This window comes from Pan paniscus, chromosome 3 (genome assembly GCF_029289425.2).
Source record: "Pan paniscus chromosome 3, NHGRI_mPanPan1-v2.0_pri, whole genome shotgun sequence".
NCBI lineage: Eukaryota > Metazoa > Chordata > Mammalia > Primates > Hominidae > Pan > Pan paniscus.
Genome location: NC_073252.2, coordinates 774,625 through 798,127, shown reverse-complemented (window position 1 = coordinate 798,127; position 23,503 = coordinate 774,625). Strand labels below are relative to the sequence as shown.

The 23,503-nt window shown below is 51.3% G+C and overlaps 1 protein-coding gene across 10 annotated transcripts in view; it reads right to left on the bottom strand.

Moving 5' to 3' along the window:
* Window positions 1-2,760: 2,760 nt before the first annotated feature.
* The window catches only part of PIGG (phosphatidylinositol glycan anchor biosynthesis class G (EMM blood group)), a 40,572-nt gene continuing 19,829 nt past the window's right edge, over window positions 2,761-23,503 (bottom strand). For 3 of the 10 annotated variants that reach the window (XM_003811310.5, XM_034958086.3, XM_034958085.3), the window contains 7 exons: window positions 21,162-21,379; window positions 20,494-20,775; window positions 18,522-18,976; window positions 15,224-15,415; window positions 11,649-11,958; window positions 8,453-8,616; window positions 2,761-3,142 (listed from right to left, as the gene is read on the bottom strand). In XM_003811310.5, coding sequence (XP_003811358.3) covers window positions 2,926-3,142; window positions 8,453-8,616; window positions 11,649-11,958; window positions 15,224-15,415; window positions 18,522-18,976; window positions 20,494-20,775; window positions 21,162-21,379 — 1,838 coding nt within the window. In that variant the 3' untranslated portion in view covers window positions 2,761-2,925. Of the gene's footprint in view, window positions 3,143-8,452; window positions 8,617-11,648; window positions 11,959-15,223; window positions 15,416-18,521; window positions 18,977-19,585; window positions 20,447-20,493; window positions 20,776-21,132; window positions 21,380-23,503 lie in introns of those variants that run through there. The other 7 variants (XM_003811311.5, XM_024928527.4, XM_063603615.1 and 4 more) reach the window with 7 other exon arrangements.

Sequence of the window (23,503 nt, the reverse complement as noted above, 5' to 3'; positions counted from 1 at the left end):
AGAATATTGTATATTTCTTGTAGTGAAGAAACATTTATTCAAAATTCAGCCTTTTCTTTGGTTTCACTTTTCCTGTTAAATTAAAAACTTATATAACTACTTTGGATTAAAAAGTTATATATAATATTTATATATAATTTGTATAAATATATTTATATAAAATATTATTTGTATAAATATATATTTATATAAATATTTGCATAAATATATATTTATATATTATTTGTATATACATTTATATAAATATTTGCATAAATATATTTATATATTATTTGCATATATTTATATAAAATATTTGCATATATATTTATATAAAATATTATTTGCATACATATTTATATAAAATATTATTTGCATATATTTATATAAAATATTATTTGCATATATATTTATATAAATATCTGTATAAATATATATTTATATAAATATCTGTATAAATATATATTTATATAAATATCTGTATAAATATATATTTATATAAATATCTGTATAAATATTTATATAAATATTATCTGTATATATATTTATATAAATATTATCTGTATATATTTATATAAATATTATCTGTATATATATTTATATAAATATTATTTGTATATATATTTATATAAAATATTTATATAGTATGATTTTCATGTATGCATCTATGCATCCTCCCTGCTTCTTCCATTTAGTGAACTGTATTCACTGTTAGTGACTGTTTCTTCTGGATGGTGAGATTTTTTTTCTTCACATTTTTATTTTTTTAGAGATGGGCCCTGGCTCTGTTGCCCAGGCTGGAGTGCAATGGTGCAATCCTAACTCACTGCAGCCTTGAACTCTTGGGCTCAAGTGGTCCTCCTGCCTCAGCCTCCTGAGTAGTTGGGACTACAGGCACATACCACTACACCTGGCTAATTTTCAAATTTTTTTTTTAGAGATGGGGTCTCACTACATTGCCCAGGCTGGTCACAAACTCCAGGCTTCAAGCGATCCTCCTGCTTCCCCAACCTCCCAAAGTGCTGGGATTACAAGTGTGAGCCACCATTCACTCTTTAAAGACTTTTCTGATGAGCTCGGTTGTGATATAAATAAGTGATTTTGGTATGGAATAATGAACAACATTTGGAAATTTCTATCATCCAGTGAACTGTTATTTTCCAAACAACAATGCAGATGTTAAGAATCACATCTGGGCAAAAGTTCCATTCAGGGTGCAAGACAGGTCAATGTGTCGTAATGCATCAGGACATGAAAGTTCATTGATATGATTTCAGATTCCACATGGCAGCTAACCTTTTCTTTTTCAAAATAACTTTTGTTTTGAAATAGTTGAAGACTCACAAGAAGTTGCAAAAATAGTATAGAGAGTTCTACGTATCCTTCACCCACCTCACCCCAATGATGGTATCTTACACAACCAGATAAATACCAGGAAAATGATGTGGGCACAATTCTATTAATTCGAATACAGCCCTCAGTAGCATTTCACCAGTTTCTATATGCACTCGTTTCTTTTCTTTTTGTCCAACTAACCTTCAGCAAACTAACATTTGTTGAGTTTTGGTGTTGGCATCAAAAAAGATTTGGTGTTGGTATCAAAAAAGAACATCCACAATAATCAGAAAAAGGACATTAAAATATGCCTCCTCTTTCCAACTACTGATCTGAGGCTGGATTTTCTTCATATATATATAATTATTATTATTTTTTGAGATGGAGTCTCGCTCTGTCACCCAGGCTGGAGTGCAATGGCACAATCTTGTCTCACTGCAACCTCTGCCTCCCCGGTTCAAGCAATTCTTCCACCTCAGCCTCCCAAGCAGCTGGGATTACAGGCACCTGTCATCATGCCTGGCTAATTTTTGTATTTTTGTAGAGACAGGGTTTCACCATGTTGGCCAGGCTGGTCTTGAACTCCTGACCTCAGGTGATCTGCCCCCCGCCTCAGCCTCCCAAAGTGCTGAGATTACAGGTGTGAGCCACTCTGCCCAGCCGATTTTCTTCTTATATTGTAACCAAACACACATATCACAACAGGTCAAACACAAAATCCAACTAGCTTCAATTAGGCCAGGCATTAAAGAGGTTTGTAAAAATGTAAAACATTATCACTTTTCTCATTAAACATTTATTTCTCATTTTAAAGACAAGAGTCTCACTCTGTTGTCCTGGCTGGAGTACAGTGGTACAATCATGGCTCACTGCAGCCTTGAACTCGGCTGAAACAATACTCTTTCCTCAGCCACCTGAGTAGCTGGGACCACAGGTGTGTGCCATCACGCCCAGCTAATTTTTTGAAGTTTTTGGAGAGATGAGGGTCTCACTATGTTTCCCAGGCTGATCTCAAACACGTGGGCTCAAGTGATCCCCCCACTCTGGCCTCCCAAAGTGCTGGGTCTCACTGAATTTTTTTGTTTTGGAAAATATAGTTACTTTTCCTTCAAGTGTTATATTAATATGCAATAGATTCCTTATAAATGAATACTTTTTTATCTTAGTTTTCATCTCAAATGCCATAAACACTGATACATGTAACCCTCATAAACCAAAGCGCCTTGGGGCCCTCAGTGGTTTGTAGGATTCTAAGAGCTCCGTGCTCCCTAAGGTAATCTGGGTGCCTCCTCCCACAGAGCTCCTGGACTCTAACAAAGTCCAGAACCTTTTCATTCATTGATTTAAACACACATATTTGGGTCATACCATAGCTTATTCAGAGGAAATTAAAAGTTCAGAAGCTTCTAGAGTGATTGTCAATGGGGGAAAATATGATACAAACTGTATATTAAAGTGATCTTTTATTAAACTATTTACTGCTTAGTCTAAATTCAGGTACAGCAGTCAAAGAAATTAAAGTTATCCATCAACTTTGTTGAATTCATATCTTTCATTTTAGAATAACAGCAGACTTTAAGCATGTATTATTTTTCCAGTGTTCAGCTTAGTCTAAGACTGTGTGAGTCTGGTTTGATCCATTGCCGTGAAGAATACACAGACAGCAGCTGTAATGAGCAGATGCATTCCCTCATAGAGAAGTTTTGGAGAAAATACACTCCATATAAATAAATGATAACGCAGAGATGTCACCAAAACGATGTATGTGGAAACTGGAATAGAACAAATCAGTGCGTAGCAGAAGCAAGCATGACTCAGTGCTGAACCGCTGTTAATAAGAAAGAAAATGTGTATTAGCACATGCCACTCACATATCACACATGTAACAACACTTTTATTTTCAAAAAGACTCCAGTAGCTCTTGCCCTTGGACTAGAGGGCACCGCGTTCCTTCTTCCGCACACACATCCAGTCACTATGGTGCTGGGACAGGTGCCTCTCCAGATGCGCTGGAGACGGGAAAACCCAACCTGCCCCCTTGGAGGCTGTGTTCTAGTGAAGGAGGCAGGAGAAACCAGATATGTAACATGTCAGGAAGAGACAAATTCATGAAGAAAAATGAAGCAGAGTAAACAGAAGAAGGATGGGTGAGGGCCACCATGTCCCCCCCCCCACACACCTTGAGCTCTCCAGAAATGCTTCTGAAACTTGACTGTATGTAAAAATCACCTACAGTATGTGCTGGAAGTGCCACTCTGGAGCCCCCCCTACAGAAATCTGGATGTGGTTGGTCTGGGGTGGGCAGAGGTCTGAGTCTCCACAAGGCACGGAGGTGCCCGAGGGGACATGAGCTGCAGCCCCAACTGCTCAGCCACTGTCTGCCACCGTCATCTGTAAAACAGCTCTGAAAAATGCACCCCCAGACTTTGCAGTTATTTAAAAATTATATATGCATGTGCTACTATATCACATGCATTATAAAATACAAACGATGAATAGAAAATCACAAAAGGGTGAGATACAAATAAACATAAATACAAGTTCTGAGCTTTTCTCCCTGCTGTGGTGTGGAGGACCGTCTGGTCTGGGGACACTGGCCCAGCGGGGTTTGCTGAGCAAATTCTCGGAATAAGAGCCACCCCTCGAAGTATGTTAATGTACCCCCCTAGTTTTCAAACCACCAACACACTACATAAATCTCTTCCTCAAAGCAACTTCCCGTGAGTCTGTGATTATTGAAAAATGATAAATTACATTATTTGGGCACTTTCCATGCCTCATCCATGACCTCTGATCAAGTTCTGTTAGAAAGGGCCCGGGGGCAGCCCCCAGATCCTCAGTCCTGTCGGCACGTGTGTGTGTCTGGGTGTGTGGGTCCCGCTGCATGTCCTGTAAAGGGCCCCTCGGTCCTGTCGGCACGTGTGTGTGTCTGGGTGTGTGGGTCCCGCTGCATGTCCTGTAAAGGGCCCCTCGGTCCTGTCGGCACGTGTGTGTGTCTGGGTGTGTGGGTCCCGCTGCATGTCCTGTAAAGGGCCCCTCGGTCCTGTCGGCACGTGTGTGTGTCTGGGTGTGTGGGTCCCGCTGCATGTCCTGTAAAGGGCCCCTCGGTCCTGTCGGCACGTGTGTGTGTCTGGGTGTGTGGGTCCCGCTGCATGTCCTGTAAAGGGCTCCTCGGTCCTGTCGGCACGTGTGTGTCTGGGCCCCACATGCATGTCCTGTAAAGGGCTCCTCAGTCCTGTCAGCCCAGCAGCTCCACCAGGTGTTACTTGAGGGTGTCCTGTAAGTGGCTCCTGCTTCAGTGCTCACTGCTCAGGAAAGGGTGTCAACAGCCACGAAGGGCCAAGGACGGGGCTGTCTCTGGCCCCTCCACAGCCTCACCTCAGCCCCCCACCGGCTCCCCATCTCAGGCCTTGGAGGGGCCCTTCCTCCTCCTGGCTTCTCCAAACACTCCTTCACCTCAGCCCGCCATGTGCTCCAGTAAAATACTCAGACCCTGGGATCTCCCGGTGGGTGGCCGGTGCCTCTGGTCCTTTCACTGCTTTCCTTGCCAGGCCCTGGCTCCTTAGGCGGGTCCCCCAAACCCGTACCGCTGGTCACCACTTGGTATCCAGCCCCACAGTCCGGGGACCCCACAGGGAGGTGGACCCCAAGGTGTCCTCAATACACCTCCTGGTGACAGCAACACCCGGGAAAAGGTGAACATACTGGGCAGGAAGCTTCGTGGCTAAGTGGGCCGTGGCCCCATCCTACCCAGACAGCGCGCGGGAAGCTGTGGCTTAGATATGGCACCACCTTGACTTCAGTTTAACACTTTATAGCGTTACCCACCTAGAAGATGGCGGCCTGCTGTTCCCACCACTTTAGCAAAGAGCCATTTGCGCTGCAGGGGAGCAGGCAGCCCGGGGTGCCAGCCACTGGAACAGAGGGTCGCCAACCACTCAAGGCCACGTTTTTGACCTTTTGGAAACATATTTTCTCTGTCTACAATTTAGACCTGGTTATAGTTTTCCTACTCTACTGAAACAAAATAGAAACCATGAGTAAAACTTGATGCTTTAAACTTTTAAAAGGGAAGAAGAAAACCTTATAAAATGAAGGAGAAATGCTCCTTGACTAGGAAAAATATCATGATACTCTCCAGTTGATCAAAATGCTTTCACCTCACTTAATATTTGTCTTTTTCCCTCCCAAACACAAACGTGCCTGGCTATGTAAGAGATGAAAAGTGCCTGGTCCATCAAACCGCAATCTGCAAGCACCAGGGCAGCTGCAAGGCCGAAGACCAAACCTACAGAGAGAGGAGCCGGGCAAGTACTTCCAGCCCTCCGTCTCCAGCTGGCCACTGGGAGGTGTGCCGTCCACCCAACAGGTGCTTGATCACGCCGCGCACAGCTGTAGCACATCCGTTCTCCAGGGCAGAGGCGGATGCACCTCCACGCGCTCACACCCGCTTGTCCTGACACCTGACCACACGACGTGCTGACAGCCCACCCCAGACGGCCGAGGACGGGGTCTCCTGTTTCTGTAAGACCAGTGTGAGCACGCGGCTGGCCTCAAAACCAAGTCAGAGAAAGACGTCCCAGGGCAGCTGCTGAGACAGGCGGACGCCGAGCAGGGGTCTCGTGGCAGACGTTTGTTTTTATGCAGAATCGAAGTCTGGAAGGACGTCTCCACACAGCGCCGCCACAGTGGGTGTCTCCCAGGCTGGTCTGTTGGTGGCTTCCGCCCGCAGAGCCTCAGCTTTCTGCTGTGATGACAAGCTCAGCGGTGACTGTAAATTACGGGGGTCTGTCCACTGACTGCCCCAAAGTGGGCGTGTCAAGCGTCCACAGGCACCTGAAGAAAAGGCAGGTGGATCTCAGGCATTCCTGTCCCCGGGAAGCTTGCAGTCTGGCCAGGGAGCGATTCTCCCCTTGGAAAGGCTCCATGTCCGCTGTGGGAAGGCACGCGCCTATCACTGCTGAAGCAAGGCCAATGCTCCCCCGACCCCTTACGGAAACCTGTGAGCGACTGAGGGGTCCAGCCCGGGCCCGCCGAGTCTGCGGGGCATGAAGACTTCCACCATGGTGGACGGTTCCTTTGGCTCCGAAGCACTCATGCTGTGAGAGCCTCAACACAGGACGTGAGCGGCGAGGGGCTCCTTTCAGGGTGGGAAAAGCTCAAAGGCAGGCACAGGTGTGCGTACCTGGGTGCGTGGGCCCTGCCCGCATGTCCTGTAAAGGGCTCCTCAGTCCTGTCAGCCCGAGGACACCTCTGCGGAATGTCGACAGGGGGCTGGGCATCTGGGTCTGGAGGCAAGGCCAAGGGTCCCTGTGGCCTGGGTCTCAGGAGCTGGTCTGGGGAGGGGAGTGAGGCGGGGAGAGGACCTGGGTGGAGCTGAGAGGATGACCTGGTGAAGGAGGCTGTGGAGCAGAAGCCAGAGGGCGGAGCGGGGCCACAGAAACGTGCAGATGTTCTGTGGAGTCGCCGGGAGCTCGGCAGGGGAAGCCTCCAAGTGTCCTGGGAGGGCTGGCACGGGGGCTCAGCAGTCAGCACCGCGAGAGCGACGGTTCCGTCATGGGAGGACGTAGGAGCCCTCCAGCCTCACTGCTCAGCGGAGAGGCCACAGCGCGCTCCCTGGGGCTCCCGGCAGGACTGGGGCCTCCGGTCACCACAGGGCACATGCAAAGCTCTGGCTGACCTGCCCAAAGCCACCCAGCAAGTGCGGGAGGCTGGTCCAGTCAGTGTCCCAGACGCTCGCCTGCCCGGGAGGAGGCCGCGCCGCGGTGCGCGGTTTCAGCACACGCAGAAACGCATAGGCGCTGCGGGGATTCGTGACTGTGGCTGGCAGCAGGGACAAGCGTGGAGCACGGGGCACTCTGGTAGATGCCGCAGGGGCCACTAGCCCCTCCAAGGCTGAGAACGCTTCCAAGTGTCCCCCATTGAGCTCCCAGCAACTCCCGTTTTACAGATGGGAAAACCAGGCACATGTGAGTCGAATAACTTTGCAGGCCCTGGGGTCTCTGCCAGACCAAGTTGGGAGGTACAGAATCACCCCCCCCCGCCGCACTCCACTTAGCACCTGACTCCGCCAGGCCAGGCACTGAGGCTGCTATGGTGAACAGAGCTGGTGAAGCCCCTGCCTCACAAAGCCTCCTTTCTTAGGGGAGCAAGAAACATACGATGAGGAAGCAGTGTGTGTGCGGCGGTGGGAACGCTGCAGAGAAGACGGGCGTGTGGATGGGGAGCTGCACCCTTGATCTGGGTTTCCCCGGGAGAACTTCTGCACAAAACCGCCAGGAGACGGGCATGTGGATGGGGGGCTGCACCCTTGATCTGGGGTCCCCCGGGGACATCTGCACAAAGCTGCCAGGAGATGGGGATGTGGATGAGGGGCTGCACTGCACCCTTGATCTGGGGTCCCCCCGGTGGAACTTCTGCACAAAGCTGCCAGGAGACGGGTGGGTGTTGGAGAGGAGACCTCAGGCTCACTGGAGGGAACGAGGTGGACCAGGCAGGAGAGCATGGAGGGCAGGCCAGACGCAGCTTGAAGGGACTTCTCAGCGACAGGGGATGGGGCTCACGTCTCTGAACTTCCCTGTGCCCCCCACCCTGTTTTTCCAACCCAAATCATCAGCGTATGTGTGGAAGGGACATGCCCCCAGCTGCTCAAGGACGACTCAGAAGAGCCACGGCCCTGGCCAGGAGCCTTCTCCAGGGTCCTGCGCGCTCCAGCAGGGTCTCTGGGGGCCGAGAGCCGTCTTTTATCTTCATGTCCCCAAAGGGGAAGGACGACCCGCCCTCCATCTGGCCACCAGCAAACAGAAAAACCTGGAGTGGCGGGAAAAGGAATTTTCCTTCCTGTGTCTCTAGAAACCATGTGCTGGTGTGACCTGGGCAGCCCAGCGAGGCCCCGTCAGACCCAACCCTGGGGAGCCCGGCGAGGCCCCGTCAGACCCGACCCTGGCCCTACACGGACACCTCAGGCCGGCTTCTGGCCCTTGAGCTTTGGACCGTTCCCTATTTAAGGAAAAGAAAACTGTTGAAAAGACTGTTGGACCCATGGAGCTTAGACCCCCTTGCATCTGGAACAAAGTACGACCCTTAAAACCAGGCAGCCGGCCCCCAGAACTGTGCTGACGGCAGAGAGGCGCCTCACCTGCGTGTTTCTGAGCTCAGGAAGTGCACTAAGTGGCTGGCCCACAGCACAGGCCCTGCGTACGTCCCAAACGCTGTCAGGAGCACGGCTGGGATTTCCACGTAGGTGTCTAAGCCCACGAAGCCTGCGGAGATGTCCACGGTGGCAATGTTGTTGGAGTTGCCCTGGAATACAGGAGAAGAGCTGACACAGGCCTCACAACACGTGGCATCAACAGCCACGATGTCAGCGTGAGCCACGATGTTAGCGTGAACTGTGTAGGCAGCCCAGATAACCACGCCGGCACGGACACACGTGTGGTCAGAGGTGGCTGCCCAGCCGTTCCTTCAGACTGCCGAGCTGGCCTTGCCTGGGTGGCAGCCCCTCCCCCTGCCTGCAGTGCCCAGGCTGCGGAAGGGCACGTGAGCGGACCGTGCAGAAGCTGGGGCCCCCTCTGAGGAGGGACGCACACACAGACCGGCTGGCTGACTGTGCCACATCTAAGACCCTTGTCCAGACCCATCGACTTAAGACAAGCACATGAAGCTCCCCTCAAGGACCCCCATCCGAGGGGCACATAGGGCCCTGAGAGGCCAGCTGCTGGGCCCAGCCAAGGGGGGAGCTGGGGTGAAGACTAGAACAGGCACCCTGCCAGGTCCCATCTACGGTGAGGTGCTGCCAGTGGGTTATATGGTGGAGGGCAGGCCAGCCACTGGGGGAGCACAGCCCCTGGTGCAAATTGGTAACTCACATCTGGCTTACGTATCAGACCATGAGGACTCACTTGCTCTGGTCAAACTTCATCTGTCAAGGTTCTGGCCAGTCCCGGCCCAGCCCTGGTAGGTAACTCCCTGCAGGATGCAAGCGCTGATGCCACACAGCTTACCCTGCTCCTAGTGATTCTGGATCCCAAAAAGGGGTCTTCTGAGAGACCCTGCCTCTCCACGCAGGCCCCGCCTCTCCACTCCAAGACCACACCTTTCCACTCCTAGGCCCCACCTCTCCATTCCTAGGCCCCTCCTCTCTGCTCCCAGGCCCCGCCTCTCCACTCCAAGACCACACCCTTCCACTCCTAGGCCCCACCTCTCCATTCCTAGGCCCCTCCTCTCTGCTCCCAGGCCCCGCCTCTCCACTCCCAGGCCCTGCCTCTCCACGCTCCATCTTTACTGACTCTGATGTCTGTCACTTGCCTGTCATGCTGACCTTTCCTCAGAAACTCATGACATCTACAGTCCGAAAGCACATGTCTCTATCAAGCCCAACGAAGATCCCTCTCCAGAACCAGAACTGTTCATGTCCACAAAACACTGGCTGGGTGCTCACCAGCTTGGCTCCTTCCTCCCTTTCCATGCAGAGAGCTGTGGGCCCAGGGGGTCCCCAAGTCATGTTGATGCTGCTTCCCCAGCATCTCACAGATGTGCGTTGACTCCTATCCCTGTTGTCTTAGGCCCCAGCCCTTTGACTTGGCTTGCCCTGAGACCCACTGGACTCGCGGCTACTGCCTCTCCTTGACGGTGCCACCCCAGTCATGTGACTCCTCCACTTGGAAGCTCTTCTGCAGGGAGACTGAGGAGAGAGCAAACAGGCAGAAGCAGCAGGAGACCCTGGAGGGCGGCAGGGGGATAGAGTCCCAGATGTCACGACGGGAGCAGGGGAGGAGGACACCTGGGAGGTCACTGTGGCTCTGAGCAGGCTCAGCCAGGCACAGAGACTGCCAGCCATGCTGACATGCCTGCAGCTGCACAGCAGCTTTACCTGCATGACTTCATCTAACCCAACAGTCCTGATGTGCTTCGTGATTATCCTCATCAAACTGGGAGGAAACGGAGGCAGAGAGACCGAGGGACTGGGCAAATGTGGAGGGCCAGCAGATGAGCAAGGGCAGTCACGTTCCTGATCCCTGATCTGTTAAGGAACTGCCCAGTCGAGGGCAGGAAGCAGGGATGGGCAGCAAAGCCACAGGTTCCTCTCCGAGGAGATCTAACACTGAGGGGCAGCGGACTCAGCCTCAAAACAGGGGCCACGGGGAGGTGGGGAGACCAGGGAGGGCTGGGTCCTGGGGAGGCCGGGAGACCACTATCCCTGGTTTACAGATAAGGAAACGAAGGTGTGGCAAGAGCCTGCCGGAGGCCGCCTAGCTTGAACGTGCTGGATACCAGCATCCCAGGCCTGCAGTTCTGCTGGGGACACCCTTGTGCCTTGTGTGGACATGGCAGGGAGAGCTGCAGCTGTGTACAAGGAGGACAGGGGCCTGAGCGGATGAGAAGGGTCGGGGAAGCACCAGGACGGGGCTAAGAAGCTGGCCATTGGCCACCTACTCATTGTACCTGAAGACACAGACTTCTGTAACTTCACGCCTACCACCTTTGGGCTTCAGGATCAGGGGGACAGACATACAGACAGAAAATCCTGCAACTGTGGGCTGTTCCATGGGAAAGGCTGGGAGCGCCAGGAAAGGAGAAGAGGATGGAGGAGAGGCCCTGTAGGGACACAAAGAACTGCACATGCCTCCTGGGTACGAGACAGTGGACAGGCAGACACCGGTGCACACCAAGAAAATACAGACCTCACGGTAGAGACCAAAATGCAACCACGATGTTCAGCTGGTGCAAAGCGACTCAGCCTGGGAGTCGGGGCTGGAAGGGAACCAGCAGGGCTGTGCCTGCTCTCCTGAGGTTGCCAGGAGGCTGGATGAGGCTGGATCCCTCTGAGGCCCCGTCTGCCTGTCCCTCTATGTCTCTTCAAACTGAGGTGGTTTGGGCTTGTCTGGGATGGGTCTTTAAACACCGGACAGAAGCCCTGACGACCCACCAGGCTTCAGGGAGCTAATAATCATGGGGGCACCAATGGTCCCCAGTGTGGACAGCCCTGACACCAGGGGCAAAGGGCATGAACGAGAACAATTATTACATTCATCAATGAAGCAAGTGAACAACGTGATGTCTGTGCTTCCTGAACTGCTTGTAATAAATAAACCCAGGCCTGGCCCAGCAAAGCAGCAGTCTGCTGTCTTAAGCACCCACACATCCACACCTGGGACGTCTGTCTTAAACAATCGGCTGTACTTTGTCTTATAAAATACACGAGAGTTCAGCATAATTCACCATGCCACACTGACAGTCACTTTCCAACTTATGGGAACATTTTCTCAAAGAAAAATTTAAAATAAATATGTAAAACATGAAGTCTACTACCCATGATAATAATGAAAACCTACCTGAAAATAGAAGAATGCTTGACCAAACCAATAATGCATCACAGTAATCTCTGCTGCATCGTGTCTCAGGGGCTTCCAGATGAATTTAGTCATTAGAGTCTGAATCAAGAGGCTAAATGCTAAGACCGGAAGATTATGTGGTCTAAAGAGCAAGGCTGCCAGAAGAACTAATCCACTATATATCTCCCATAAACCTACAGTCTTGAGTTTGAAGTCTGCAGCAATGACTTGAGATTTAAGTAAGTCTTTGGTGCCCGTGAACAGAATGCCAAGGACAAAGACATAAACAAAACGAGCTTCAATAATACCCCTAAAAAAGAGCAAAACAAGTTAGATTCATTAGCACCAGTGAGAAAAATTCAAAAACATTTTCCCATGAAAAACACACCTATCTACCCAGGGAACCAGTAAATGTCCAGCACTGCTGACTAAAGGAGCCGCGGCACCCTCCCTACCCCCCAGGTCCTGTCATGGCAGTGGGCATGTCTCCTCTGCACAGCAGCCCTGAGGAGCCGCCGCCAAAGGCCCACAGGTGTGTCCTCGTGCAGACTCTTCTGCTGGGGTTGGCTTCGGGGAGATCTTGCTCATTTGGCTCATCTGGTGGCACGACCCAAGCGGTGCCCTTGTGGCCCGCCTGCTTTGCAGTTAATTAAAAAAAACCCAACGCACTAGTATAAGAGTCAACTCTAAGAAACTGCTGTAAGTTCATAAATGTTCATTGCACAACTGAGCAGATTTAAAGAAGGATTTGCACATTTACAGGTACACATACATGCAGTTATAGGTAAATAAGCACCCGCACATTCACAGGCACACACGCGTGCAATGGTGCAGTCATCCAACCCGCGGGCTCTGAGAAAAGGCAGAGCTCTGCTCAGTCCGAGCCCTGCTGCTCTGCTCACTAGCTCTCCTACTCGGGCGTGTCAATCAAGACTTCTGACCCTCAGCTTTGCTATTTGTGAAATAGAGAGAAAATGGTTCTACACTTCACAAAGTCATCCTAGGAATTAAGCAAGGGAATGCCGGGAGTGCTTGGCACACAGTAAGCTCAGTAAAATTAAGTACTCTTATGATAGTTATCTGTAAAGGATACAATTACCAAAAAATTTCATCTTACAAAACACGTATGTTCCTAAAACATAATATTTTAAATAAATTTTGTAAATGAAATGCTTCACACAGCCTGCAAATCTGATCATTTAAAATAATCATAATTTTTAATATCATAATATTGTGAAAACTGAATTTTCCTATATTAGATTTTCTTAGAAAGCTTTGTACATTAAGAAAGTAAACTTTGATCAGTTTAGTTCAAACAGCCTGAGCACTGTATACCATGTGCCTGGCAGTGTGGCTGCCAGGAGGGGCCCACATCCTGGCTGAGGAGCTGGGGTCAGGTACCTGGCAACCCCCACAGGCCAAGGTGTGTGCTAAGTTGAGAGTGAATTATAGGCCCATCTGCATTCAAAGAAGGGAGAAATCAGCAAAGGTCACAATCACTGGAGAAGTTTCATAGAAGAAAAGGGACTGGTTTCTGTGTCGAGAGGATGCTAGGGCAGGCAGGGTGATGAGCAGGAGGGGCATCATCCAGGGCCTTTGGTGGGTCCTCCTCCTCCTCCCCTGGCCGGGCAGAGTCTGATCCTGCTCAACCAGGCCCACCCTGCTTCCACCTCCACTCCAGCCATCCCTGGGCTTCTGAGTGGAGGACAGTCAGGAACTGAGTGCAAAGGATTTCAGACTCTCAGTGGATGGCAGGGCCCGGGGGACTGACAGGAGAGCGGCAGCTGTTACAATGATCTAGAGCCAGGATGCCTCTGTAGCCAGGACCTATTTACGATCGGGACAGATGGGGACAAAGGACGGAGGCACTTTACAAGAAGAAGGTGAACCAGGCAGTGCGTGTGGAAAGAAAAGGCACACTGGCTAGTTCTGGACACTAGCAAATTACATGCTGCAGGAAGCAGGCCAGGAAAGGGAAGAGGGCCAAGGTCTTGAGATGAGTGATGCTGAAATTCAGTGTATAGATCTGTGAGGAAATGAATTTATTCATACGCTGCACCTTAAACACATACCCGCAAATGTAACATCCATTTGGATGAGCCCAAAGTCTCAGATTCCAAAGTCAACAGCCTTTGAGACATCTCCACAGAACACCGCTGGTACCTGCCCGTCAGCATCCTCTCTGCCCCAGGCCCCGGCCCCGTATGACGGCCTGCTACACTCTCACTGCCTCAGCCAGGCCTCAGGTCACCCTAACTCCCACCCCTTACTCCCCACTCAGCCAGGAAGTACTTCCAGGGGTGCCCCTGGAGCCCCACGGCCACCCCTCAGGCTGGCCACAGCCCTCAGCAGTCACCTTGACTTGCTGTGATTAGAAAAGCAACACTTATTAACTCTAGACATCGCTAAGATACAAAAATAAGTAAAAAGCAAGACCACAATCTTATGATTTCAGGTCCTAAATATAATCACCAGTATTTTAAGTATGTAGTCTTTCATATAAGTATGAAAAAAAAAACAGGTACACAATTAGTAAGCTGGGGTCATACTACCATTTTACAGCCCACTGTTCCACAACATGCTTTTCTGTTCTGTGAAAATAGGCTGCCTAACAGCCAGAAGACCCCTCTGCAGAGCACCGACCTCACTGAGAGGGTCACTATCAGAGCACCGACCTCACTGGGACGGTCACTGTCAGAGCACCGACCTCACTGGGAGGATCACTGTATTGCTGCTGGATAATTACCCTGGTTGTTCCTTTTTGCAAGGACACTTTGTGAAGGACACTTCAGTGGACATGCCTCTGTCCCATCCCAGGCTCCTGCCTCTGCTTATATTCTTGAGATAAATGGAAACAGCTATTTAAATTTAAATAGAGGGTCACCCACATGTTACAAGCTGCCCTCCAGAACGGCCTCTGCTCATCCCACTCCTGTGTTCACCACCACAACACAATTAAAATCAGAAACACAGTTGCTTTGACACAAAGAAAATAAAATGGTCCTCCTGACTGAGCCCTCCCGCCAATCAATAGGAGCTCCTGGCCCCTTATGGGGGCTCGTTATAAATTACGAGGACGGTCTGATTTTCCAGCAAGCTTCATTTCCCAGCTGCTGGGAAACATCCACTCATCATCCTCATCACCAATTACACCCTGACCAGGAAAACAGAACCCTGGCCATCACGTGCTGCCACTAACTTAGAAACCGATTCACGCTCATCTGTCTGTCCCATCACACACCCTGAAGGTTTTATTTTAAATTTAAAAAATCTTACTTCCAAGTGATTTCTCTCCTAAAAGTAACACATAAAACATAAAAAGTGCTAACAACGCAGCTGGTTGAGGTTTTCTTAGTTACACTCCAGTAGCTGTTGACACAATCACAATTCACAAACACCAAACTCCAATGCTCTGAAGACTGGCTTGGTCTTCTCAGTTCATCAAACAGTAAAGTGGTTCCACACGCCCCGTGTCTGCCAGTTCATCAGGGTAAAGTGGTTCCACGCGCCCCGTGTCCGCCAGTTCATCAAACAGTAAAGTGGCTCTATGCACCCCGTGTCCGCCACGCACTTACTTGGAAATGTCCTTGCTGTCCGGCCGCCACGGGAACCGGACACTCCCGATGGCCGCCCGGTAGCAGTAGACGCCCAGCAGCCCCAGCGCCAGGGCAGCCTTGGACACAGGGGAGCACCCCCTCTGCACCAGCACAAAAACTATGAGGAGGGAGAGGGCAGCCAGGACAGAGAGCTCCGCTTTGTGGTCAGAGCTGAAATGAGATGGAAAATGCCAGCATTACGTAAACAAACAGCGACAAGATCAATCTACACCAAGTGGCTTTCAAAGAACTGTATTAAAAAATAGCTGATTTTCCCAAAAACCAAAGATTACATGAAATTGTTGATTTTTATTTTCAAACAAAGGTTCTTAAAGTGTAACAAATAAAAGATGGTCAACCTCAGTGGGGTGTGGTGGCTCACACCAGCAATCCCAGCACTTTAGGATGCCAATGCGGAAGGATCGCTTGAGGCCAGGAACTTGAGACCAGTCTGGGCCACATGGTGAGAACTCATTTAAAAAAAAAAAAAATAGACAGTTAACTTGAACTCTCACTTCTCATTCACAAACGGGTCTCCCACCATCAGATGTGGATGCCCAGAGGCCAGGCGGTGACAAATAGAAACCGTCTTCTTGTTCCCTGGTACCCTCTCAGGGTCAGCCCTGCACCTACCAGCTCACCTCCCCTCTCCTGCCTTCTCCCATTAACTCAGTAACGCATGATACGTCCCTAGACTCACACGGCCTCACAGGGTCTGCTGCCACCCGCTCCTGGGTGAGGAGATGGTGCAGAGGTTGACGGCTTGTCAGAGGGCAGAGCCCGGAGTCCCGACCGCGATGCGGTTGGTGCAGCACCAGCCAGCCCTGGCCTGTGTGAGGGTGGGGAAGGCCGGGCTCCCTTCTGTTTCTTTCACTGCAGCTCCCGCTTCAAAGCCTCCCAGGATGACAGGGGGAGACTGGGCCTCACCCCGGGAAGGGGTACCTGGGTGTCTGTGTATTGTTGCTTTTTAAATGGCACGTGTTTTTACACAATCTTCAGGATTGTTATAATAATAAAATAACATTTATAACAATATAATTGTTACTGTCATAGAAATTATATGAATGTGGGCTGCCTCAAAATAACTGTAATATTTTCAGACTATGGTTGACCTCGCGTAAGCAAAACCGCGGATAATGCGGTTGGGGGTGGCTCTTGCATGTGGGGTGGAAAGCCAGCCAATTATTTCCTAATGCTTTAATTTTCCAGGAAAGTAAGAAACAAGGTGTCACAGTGTTATTCCGGGACACGGAGCTCCCTGACACACCAGGCTGCTCTACATGCCTGGGATCCCACCCCGATGCTGGCGTGCCCCGCACAACCTCCCAGCAGCCCGTCCCCCCTCCGCTTCCTCACCTCTGGAATGGGGACCAACCAAAGTCCCCTCTCCGGGGCTTCTCTGGAAAGGAAACGTATAGGCACACAGCAGGCAGATAGAAGGACCCATCTGCGATGACTTGGCTAACCGAGGTTTTCGTAATTTAGTTAATGCTTAGCCTCCTACAAGAATTACTTAATCAGAAGAATCTGTAATTTCGCAGCTTCTGATGTAAACTTACAAGTATCTTCCAAAAGAACTGTGCCACTAACGTGGCCCCAGGAATCCTCACGTGCTCACCAAGACTGAGTCTCGTCATTCAATTCTGCTTCTCTGCCTCAGCAGGTATGAAGTCACACCCTGTCATTTAACTGGAAGTGCCCTCATTACTAGGACTAGGCATTTCCCTTTTCCTTCTGCTGCCATTTCTTACAGGAGTTCTCTGCAGTGACGGGACCGCAACCCTTGCTGTTACTCTCGCCGCAGATGCTCTCATTATGCTGCTTCTTTTGCTTTAGTTTCCTAAGTCTTCACTGCCAGACAATTAAAATTTAAGTCTCGGCCAATCTTAGTTATTTTTCTGTCCTGGTTTCTTCTACTTATTTCGAGCCTTGCTTGAAATGATCTGCTATACTTTCTAGGTGGTTTTCCAGTCGCCAATGAAAGGCTCAGGAGGTGGCTGAATTCCCCCACACGGCTCTGTCCCTTCAGGATGAGGAGAGAGAAAAGGGAGGATGGGGAGGAGAGAGGAGCTTTGCTAAGGGCAAAGCTGGCCCACAGAGGCTGCGCCTGCCTTGCCTGGCTAACCCCGTCCTTCTTGCTGCCCTGGGGATCATCAGCAGCAGGATAGGGGTCTGGGGGAATGACATGGCTTAGATGTTTGTCCACTGCAAATCTCATATTGAACTTGGACCTTCAGGCTGGGCACAGTGGCTCACGCCTGTAATCCCAGCACTTTGGGAGGCCGAGGTGGGTGGATCACTTGAGGTCAGGAGTTCAAGGCCAGCCCAGCCAACATGGTGACACCCCATCTCCACTAAAAACACAAAAATTAGCCAGGCATGGTAGCGGGCGCCTGTAATCCCAGCTACTCAGGGGGCTGAGACAGGAGAATCTCTTGATTGCAGTAAGCCAAGATCGTGCCACTGCACTCCAGCATGGGTGACAGAGTGAAACTCCGTTTCAGAAAAAAAAAAAGACACTGAACCTCTAGTGTTGGAAGTGAGCCTTGTGGGAGATGTCTGGGTCATGGGGGCAGATTCCTCACGAATGGCTTGGTGCCATCTTCGCAGTAATGAGCGCATTCTCGCTGTGGCTGTTCACAAGAGAGCTGATGTTTAAAAGTGCTGGACACCCCCCTCATCCCTCTCTTTCTCCTGCTCTCGCCACGTGAAGTGCTGGCTCCTGCTTTGCCCTCGCCATGACTGCCAGTTTCCTGAGGCCTCTCCAGGAGCAGATGCCGACACCATGCCTCCTGTGCAGCCCGCAGAGCTGAGAGCCAAGATGAACCTCTTTCCTTACATGTGACCCGGCCTCAGGTGTTTCTTTATAGCAACACGAATGGCCTGACACAGGCAGACACTGAGTGATGGGCGGGGGGCACACAGCCCAGGCATGGACAAGGCGTCCAGAACAAGCCACTAGCAAGCTTGACCCCCACATAGCATCTTTACTATATAATGATCACTGAAACACAAGTTTTTAATCATGAACAGTTACAGTGGTTCAGCACTAATAAATGAAACCTGTTAGGCTAGCCCCCAAATAAATTCACTTCTCAACACTGATTCTAGTATCCAGTAAAACACTAGTTTTAGTGTATTTTCCCAGTTCTTCAGATCTCAAATACTATCCCATTCTTAATATGAAAAATGGTCTCAATTTAGAAAAAGAAGAGCTTGGCAGGTGACCAATCAGCCATAGAAAGTCTGGCCTGTGGCCACGGGCCCACGCTCTCACCTGGTGAGCCAGTGGCCGAGGTCAGGCCGGTGAGCCCACTGCACACCTGTCTGGTTTAGGGAGCGCAGCAGCCGGCAGCAGGCCAGTATTAGCCATGGACTGGCCAGCACCATCCACTTCTCGCGGCCTCTGAGCACTTCGGAGGTAGAGGGGCTTCCGTGGCCTTTGTCTCGCTCCAGGACATCACAGCCAGGCCCGTCCTGCCACGCTGCTGTGGCCCCGTCATGCCCTTGTTCCACACGGAGGCCACACGGAGGCTCACCGTCATCTCCCAGAAAGTAGTTTCTGTAGGTTTCTTGGCTCAGAGCTAGACACAGGGTGTTCACGAGGAAGTACCAGGTCTGGTGCTCCTCCTCCACGAAGCTGCTGGCGCCCAGGCTCAAGACGTGGCCCGCCGTCCCCAACAGAATAAGAAGGTCTAGCTCTGACCACCTTGAGCTGGGATGCACGGGGTTCTGTGAAAAGGAAAGTGCACTTTGTAAGAGATGGTCTGATAACGACACACATCTTGCTGCATGTCAAGTCCTTGCTCACAGCAGAGAATGCCCTGGACACACACCGTTGTTCCTCACACCCAGCACCTGGGCCCCTACTCTGGAACAGCCCCCTTCTGCTCCAACGGCAGGAACCTTCCTCTTGGGACGCAGCCTGCAGGAGTGGAGATGCCCTCAGCCCAGGCAGGAGAGCCGGACACTGCACGGCCAGCCAGCTGTTCTCACACTGGACTCCAAGTCCCAAGCTGAGTGACAAAGACTGAAAATGGTCAGAACCCTCTGGGCAGTGGTGCAGCCCAGAGAGCTTGCCCAGAGGCTCCTGGACCCGGCCCTCCACGCTCCCGCTTCCAGGCTCTGGAAGAGCTTAGGTCTTCAGATGCATGTCGCCAGTGCCTGCTTCTTGAAACCAAAGAACCTCAATAATACATCCCACCAAACCAGACCTCGAATTTCTCCAGGAATATTCTAGAAATCCAGAACGTTTCCACTAAAATGGTTAATTCTGTTGAAATGACAAAGTTGGCATCACAGTACTGTCTCTTAAATATACTAACTTAAAGCAGTCAAAAGTAAAGATGACGACTCAATTATTGCCATTTATTCTTTTGGTAACTACATACTGCATGCAGCTAGGTACTAATTCAACAGCAGGAGAGAGAGCATGAGCCCAGATGGGCCCGAGCTGCAAGCGTGGCACAGATCATCCTGGCTCCGAGGAAGCCTGTGCCCTGATGACAAAGCTGTGAGTGTCTCGGTCAGACACTCAGCACAGGGCCTCTGATGGCTCAAGCCAAGAGGGGATGAGGGCTGCGCAGGGTTGGGGTGGGGGCCCAACAGTCCTGCTGCCACTGCAGTGGGTCCCTTGATCCTGGGCTCTGTGGATCTGAGTGTGACCATCCGCCTCTTCCTCACTGCCTCACCACCACTCCTCAGCTAACGAATGAAGGTGTCCGAGGCCAAGGACTAAGAATTCCAACAGAAAACATCCGCCTTGGAAAGAAATCTGGACCTGATGAGGCAGGATGCATTCTGGGGGTGGCAGGATGAGTGGTGCGACCAAGTCTCCTTTTGACCCTCCTGAGTGTCCAGGCCGATTGTCTCTTCTTCCCTCAGCTGCAGCTCCCACACCTCTGCTGGGAGGCTGTCTGATTCACACACCCCCTCAGCGGGGGGGCTCGTTCCTCTGTGACCGCCAGCTCTTTACAATCACCTTGGTAACAGTCGCAGGAACCTAGCTTTCCAAGAACTGAGGCATCTGACCTGACAGCACAGATGTGAACACCTGTGTCGGGACACCCAGAGGCCTGGGATAAGGCTGCTCCACGTCCTTCCCTGAGGCCCCCTGTCCAGGGCACTGCCAGCACTTGGCACACACCAGGTGTTCAACCAGAGTCTGGTAAACGAAAGGCAGCCTGAAATAACAAGAACAACCTGAGCAGAAGGACCACGTCACACTCCCAGGAACCAGCCGTACGTACCTTCCTTGGGGTGTTTCCACCCACGAGCACGTTGGTCAGAACAGACACAGTCACACACAGCAGCGCCGAGGCCAGCACCATCACCCCACCTGCCGCCAGCCACGAGAGGCCACAGAAGTAGCACGAACTTTCAGCTGAGGTGCACACAATGACGTGAACGGCCGAAAGAACCAGGATCACCAAATAAAAGAGCAGAGAAAACCCAGGAGATGACAGTGGGACTTCCAGCTCAGCCTTTCTGCGCAGTGCCTGTGGGACGCTGAGCAGGAGCAGGGTGAGAACCTGGAACAGAGAAACAGCAGCATCCACAGACTGCTGGGCTTGGAGAAACCCACTTAAAAGTAAGCCCAGCTCCCGCTCTCGTGTCAGCTGTCCACACAGTAAAAACAGAAAAGCAAGCTCAGGAAAAGATGATTCCTAATTAACTGCCCCAAAATGCATGGCGTGATTTTTTTTTATCACCTGCAGCAATACTGAGTGAGGCCAATTGACACTGACAATACTCTGGGTCTTGTCACAAATCAGGACACACCACGAAAGAGTTAAACAAGAAAATTAATATTTTCCCATTTTTAATAACACCTATATATATATTTAAAACTATAAATATTTGGCTGAGTTATCAAATCAATGCAACACCTGAGCCATGACTGTGTGAGCATCTGTACCTCCAAAACCACGACAGTCCCCACCATCATCGAATAGATGTCGTACTGGGCCACTTGTGCACTCAGGGACAAGCTCAGCGTCTTCAGAGCATCCAGGTACTGCCTGAGAACCTTGGAGCCCAGGTTGAATAGGACTTCTGAATGCTTTTCCTCCAAGTACAGTCTGATCCAGTTCCCATGCAATCTTTCTGACATTTTAAACTGCTCAAACCCAGGATCTATTAAGAAGACAGAAAGGTTACAGGCGCACACACACACCATGAACATACATTTATATACATAATCTCAAAGTATTCGGTTATGCATGGCACACCGCAAAGCCTTCACTTTTCAGAACTGACGCTTAATGAAGATCAATCATTCCTTTGGGTGGGGGGTCTGCAACGCCTTCTGTAAAGCTGGGAAAGCTGCCAATGTGCATCCATCTGCCCTCCGGCGATGCAGGCCTTGGTCCTTGGCATACACCCCGCGGATGGCAGTGACTGACCCCTGTGCTGCCTGGCCTCTTTCTCTGCCTCCCTCATCGCTCTTACTTCCTTCTCCCTGTTCTGTCTCTTTCCACTCTCTCCTTCTTGTCAACGTGCAATATAAAAACAATCCTGAAATGCATTATGTCAACAGTCAGGTTTTAGAGTCTTTCTAACCCTTACAGCACTGTATGGGGACTGGGCAGGCAGCGGCCTGACCCTTCTCTGCCACACCCACTTCCCCAGTGCAGACTGGCCCTTCCCGACCTCTAACGTCCCCCGTTCTGCAGCCTGGGTTACTTCCTTACAACCTCTTTGGAAAGAGAGAGGAGCTTCCAGCCCTCTCTGCTCACAAGGGTGAGCTCTGCTGGGCGCATGGATGCCCTGCCTCTGGATGGAGCCCTGCCCCTCTGCTATGGCACCCTCTTTTAGACCACAGTGCCATGCTGCTCATGGCACAGCTGATGTCCTTTCTTTCCCGAGCTGGCTGATGCGTGAGCCTCTGCCGGGACCACACTCACTTGTGATTAGACTGGTCTGCAAAGCAACAACTTCCTTCCCGAGACCCCCTCGGTATTTGACGTGAGCTTCCTACTCCAGAAGAGCCATGCCAAGAAGGGTCTCAGCTGTGCCTCTTGGCAGGCTCGCCCCACCCTGTGGCTCTGCATGCCCCAGGCCTGCTATCACAGCAGTGAAAGAGCTGCTACAGGCGCTCAAGCCACTGAGGTCCAGGGTGCTGTGGCACAAGTCCCTGAGCATGAACTCATATGCCTGCAGGCTCACCCCACTGCTGCCGGCACCAGGTCCCTGAGCGTGAACCCACACGCCAGCAGGCCCACCCCACTGCTGCAGGCACCAAGTCCCTAAGCGTGAACCCACACGCCTGCAGGCCCACCCCACTGCTGCCGGCACCAGGTCCCTGAGCGTGAACCCACACGCCTGCAGGCCCACCCCACTGCTGCAGGCACCAAGTCCCTAAGCGTGAACCCACACGCCTGCAGGCCCACCCCACTGCTGCCGGCACCAGGTCCCTGAGCGTGAACCCACACGCCTGCAGGCCCACCCCACTGCTGCAGGCACCAGGTCCCTGAGCGTGAACCCACACGCCTGCAAGCGCACCCCACTGCTGCAGGCACCAAGTCCCTAAGCGTGAACCCACACGCCTGCAGGCCCACCCCACTGCTGCCGGCACCAGGTCCCTGAGTGTGAACCCACATGCCTGCAAGCGCACCCCACTGCTGCAGGCACCAAGTCCCTAAGCGTGAACCCACATGCCTGCAGGCCCACCCCACTGCTGCCGGCACCAGGTGCTCTGCACTAAGTGCCAGTAGCCAGCAACACTAGGCGGCTCGCTCGTTTCACCTCCCTAATGACCCTATGAGGCAGGGATGAGCATCAGAACTGTTATCCAGAGGAGGCAACTGAGACACAGAGGGTGAGTCACGCACCTGGGCCACAGTGCCAGTGGGTAAAAGCTGCAAATGAAACTCAGGCAGTCTGGTTCCAGGGCTGGCATCCTTCATTGCTACACCCACCACCCTGGATGGGGGGACGCCTGTGTCCACACCCCACCGCCTATCAGAGAGTCACAGAGCTATGGGGGTGCACCTGTGCATGCATCGAAACAAATATCCATGGAGCGTGGATGACGTGCCAGGCGCTGTGCCAGGGGAGACACAGCATGGCGAGCAAGCAGGTGCAATCCTTGCCTGCTGGGGCTTGGATCCAGTAGGGCTCACAGACACACACACATGCACGCACACACACGAGCGTAATTACAAACTGTGACTGCATTACAGCTGTAATTACAAGTTTCCCAGGAAGGAAAAGTAGAGGGTATCAATGAGGGATTTTTGGTAATGGGGAGGAACTGAT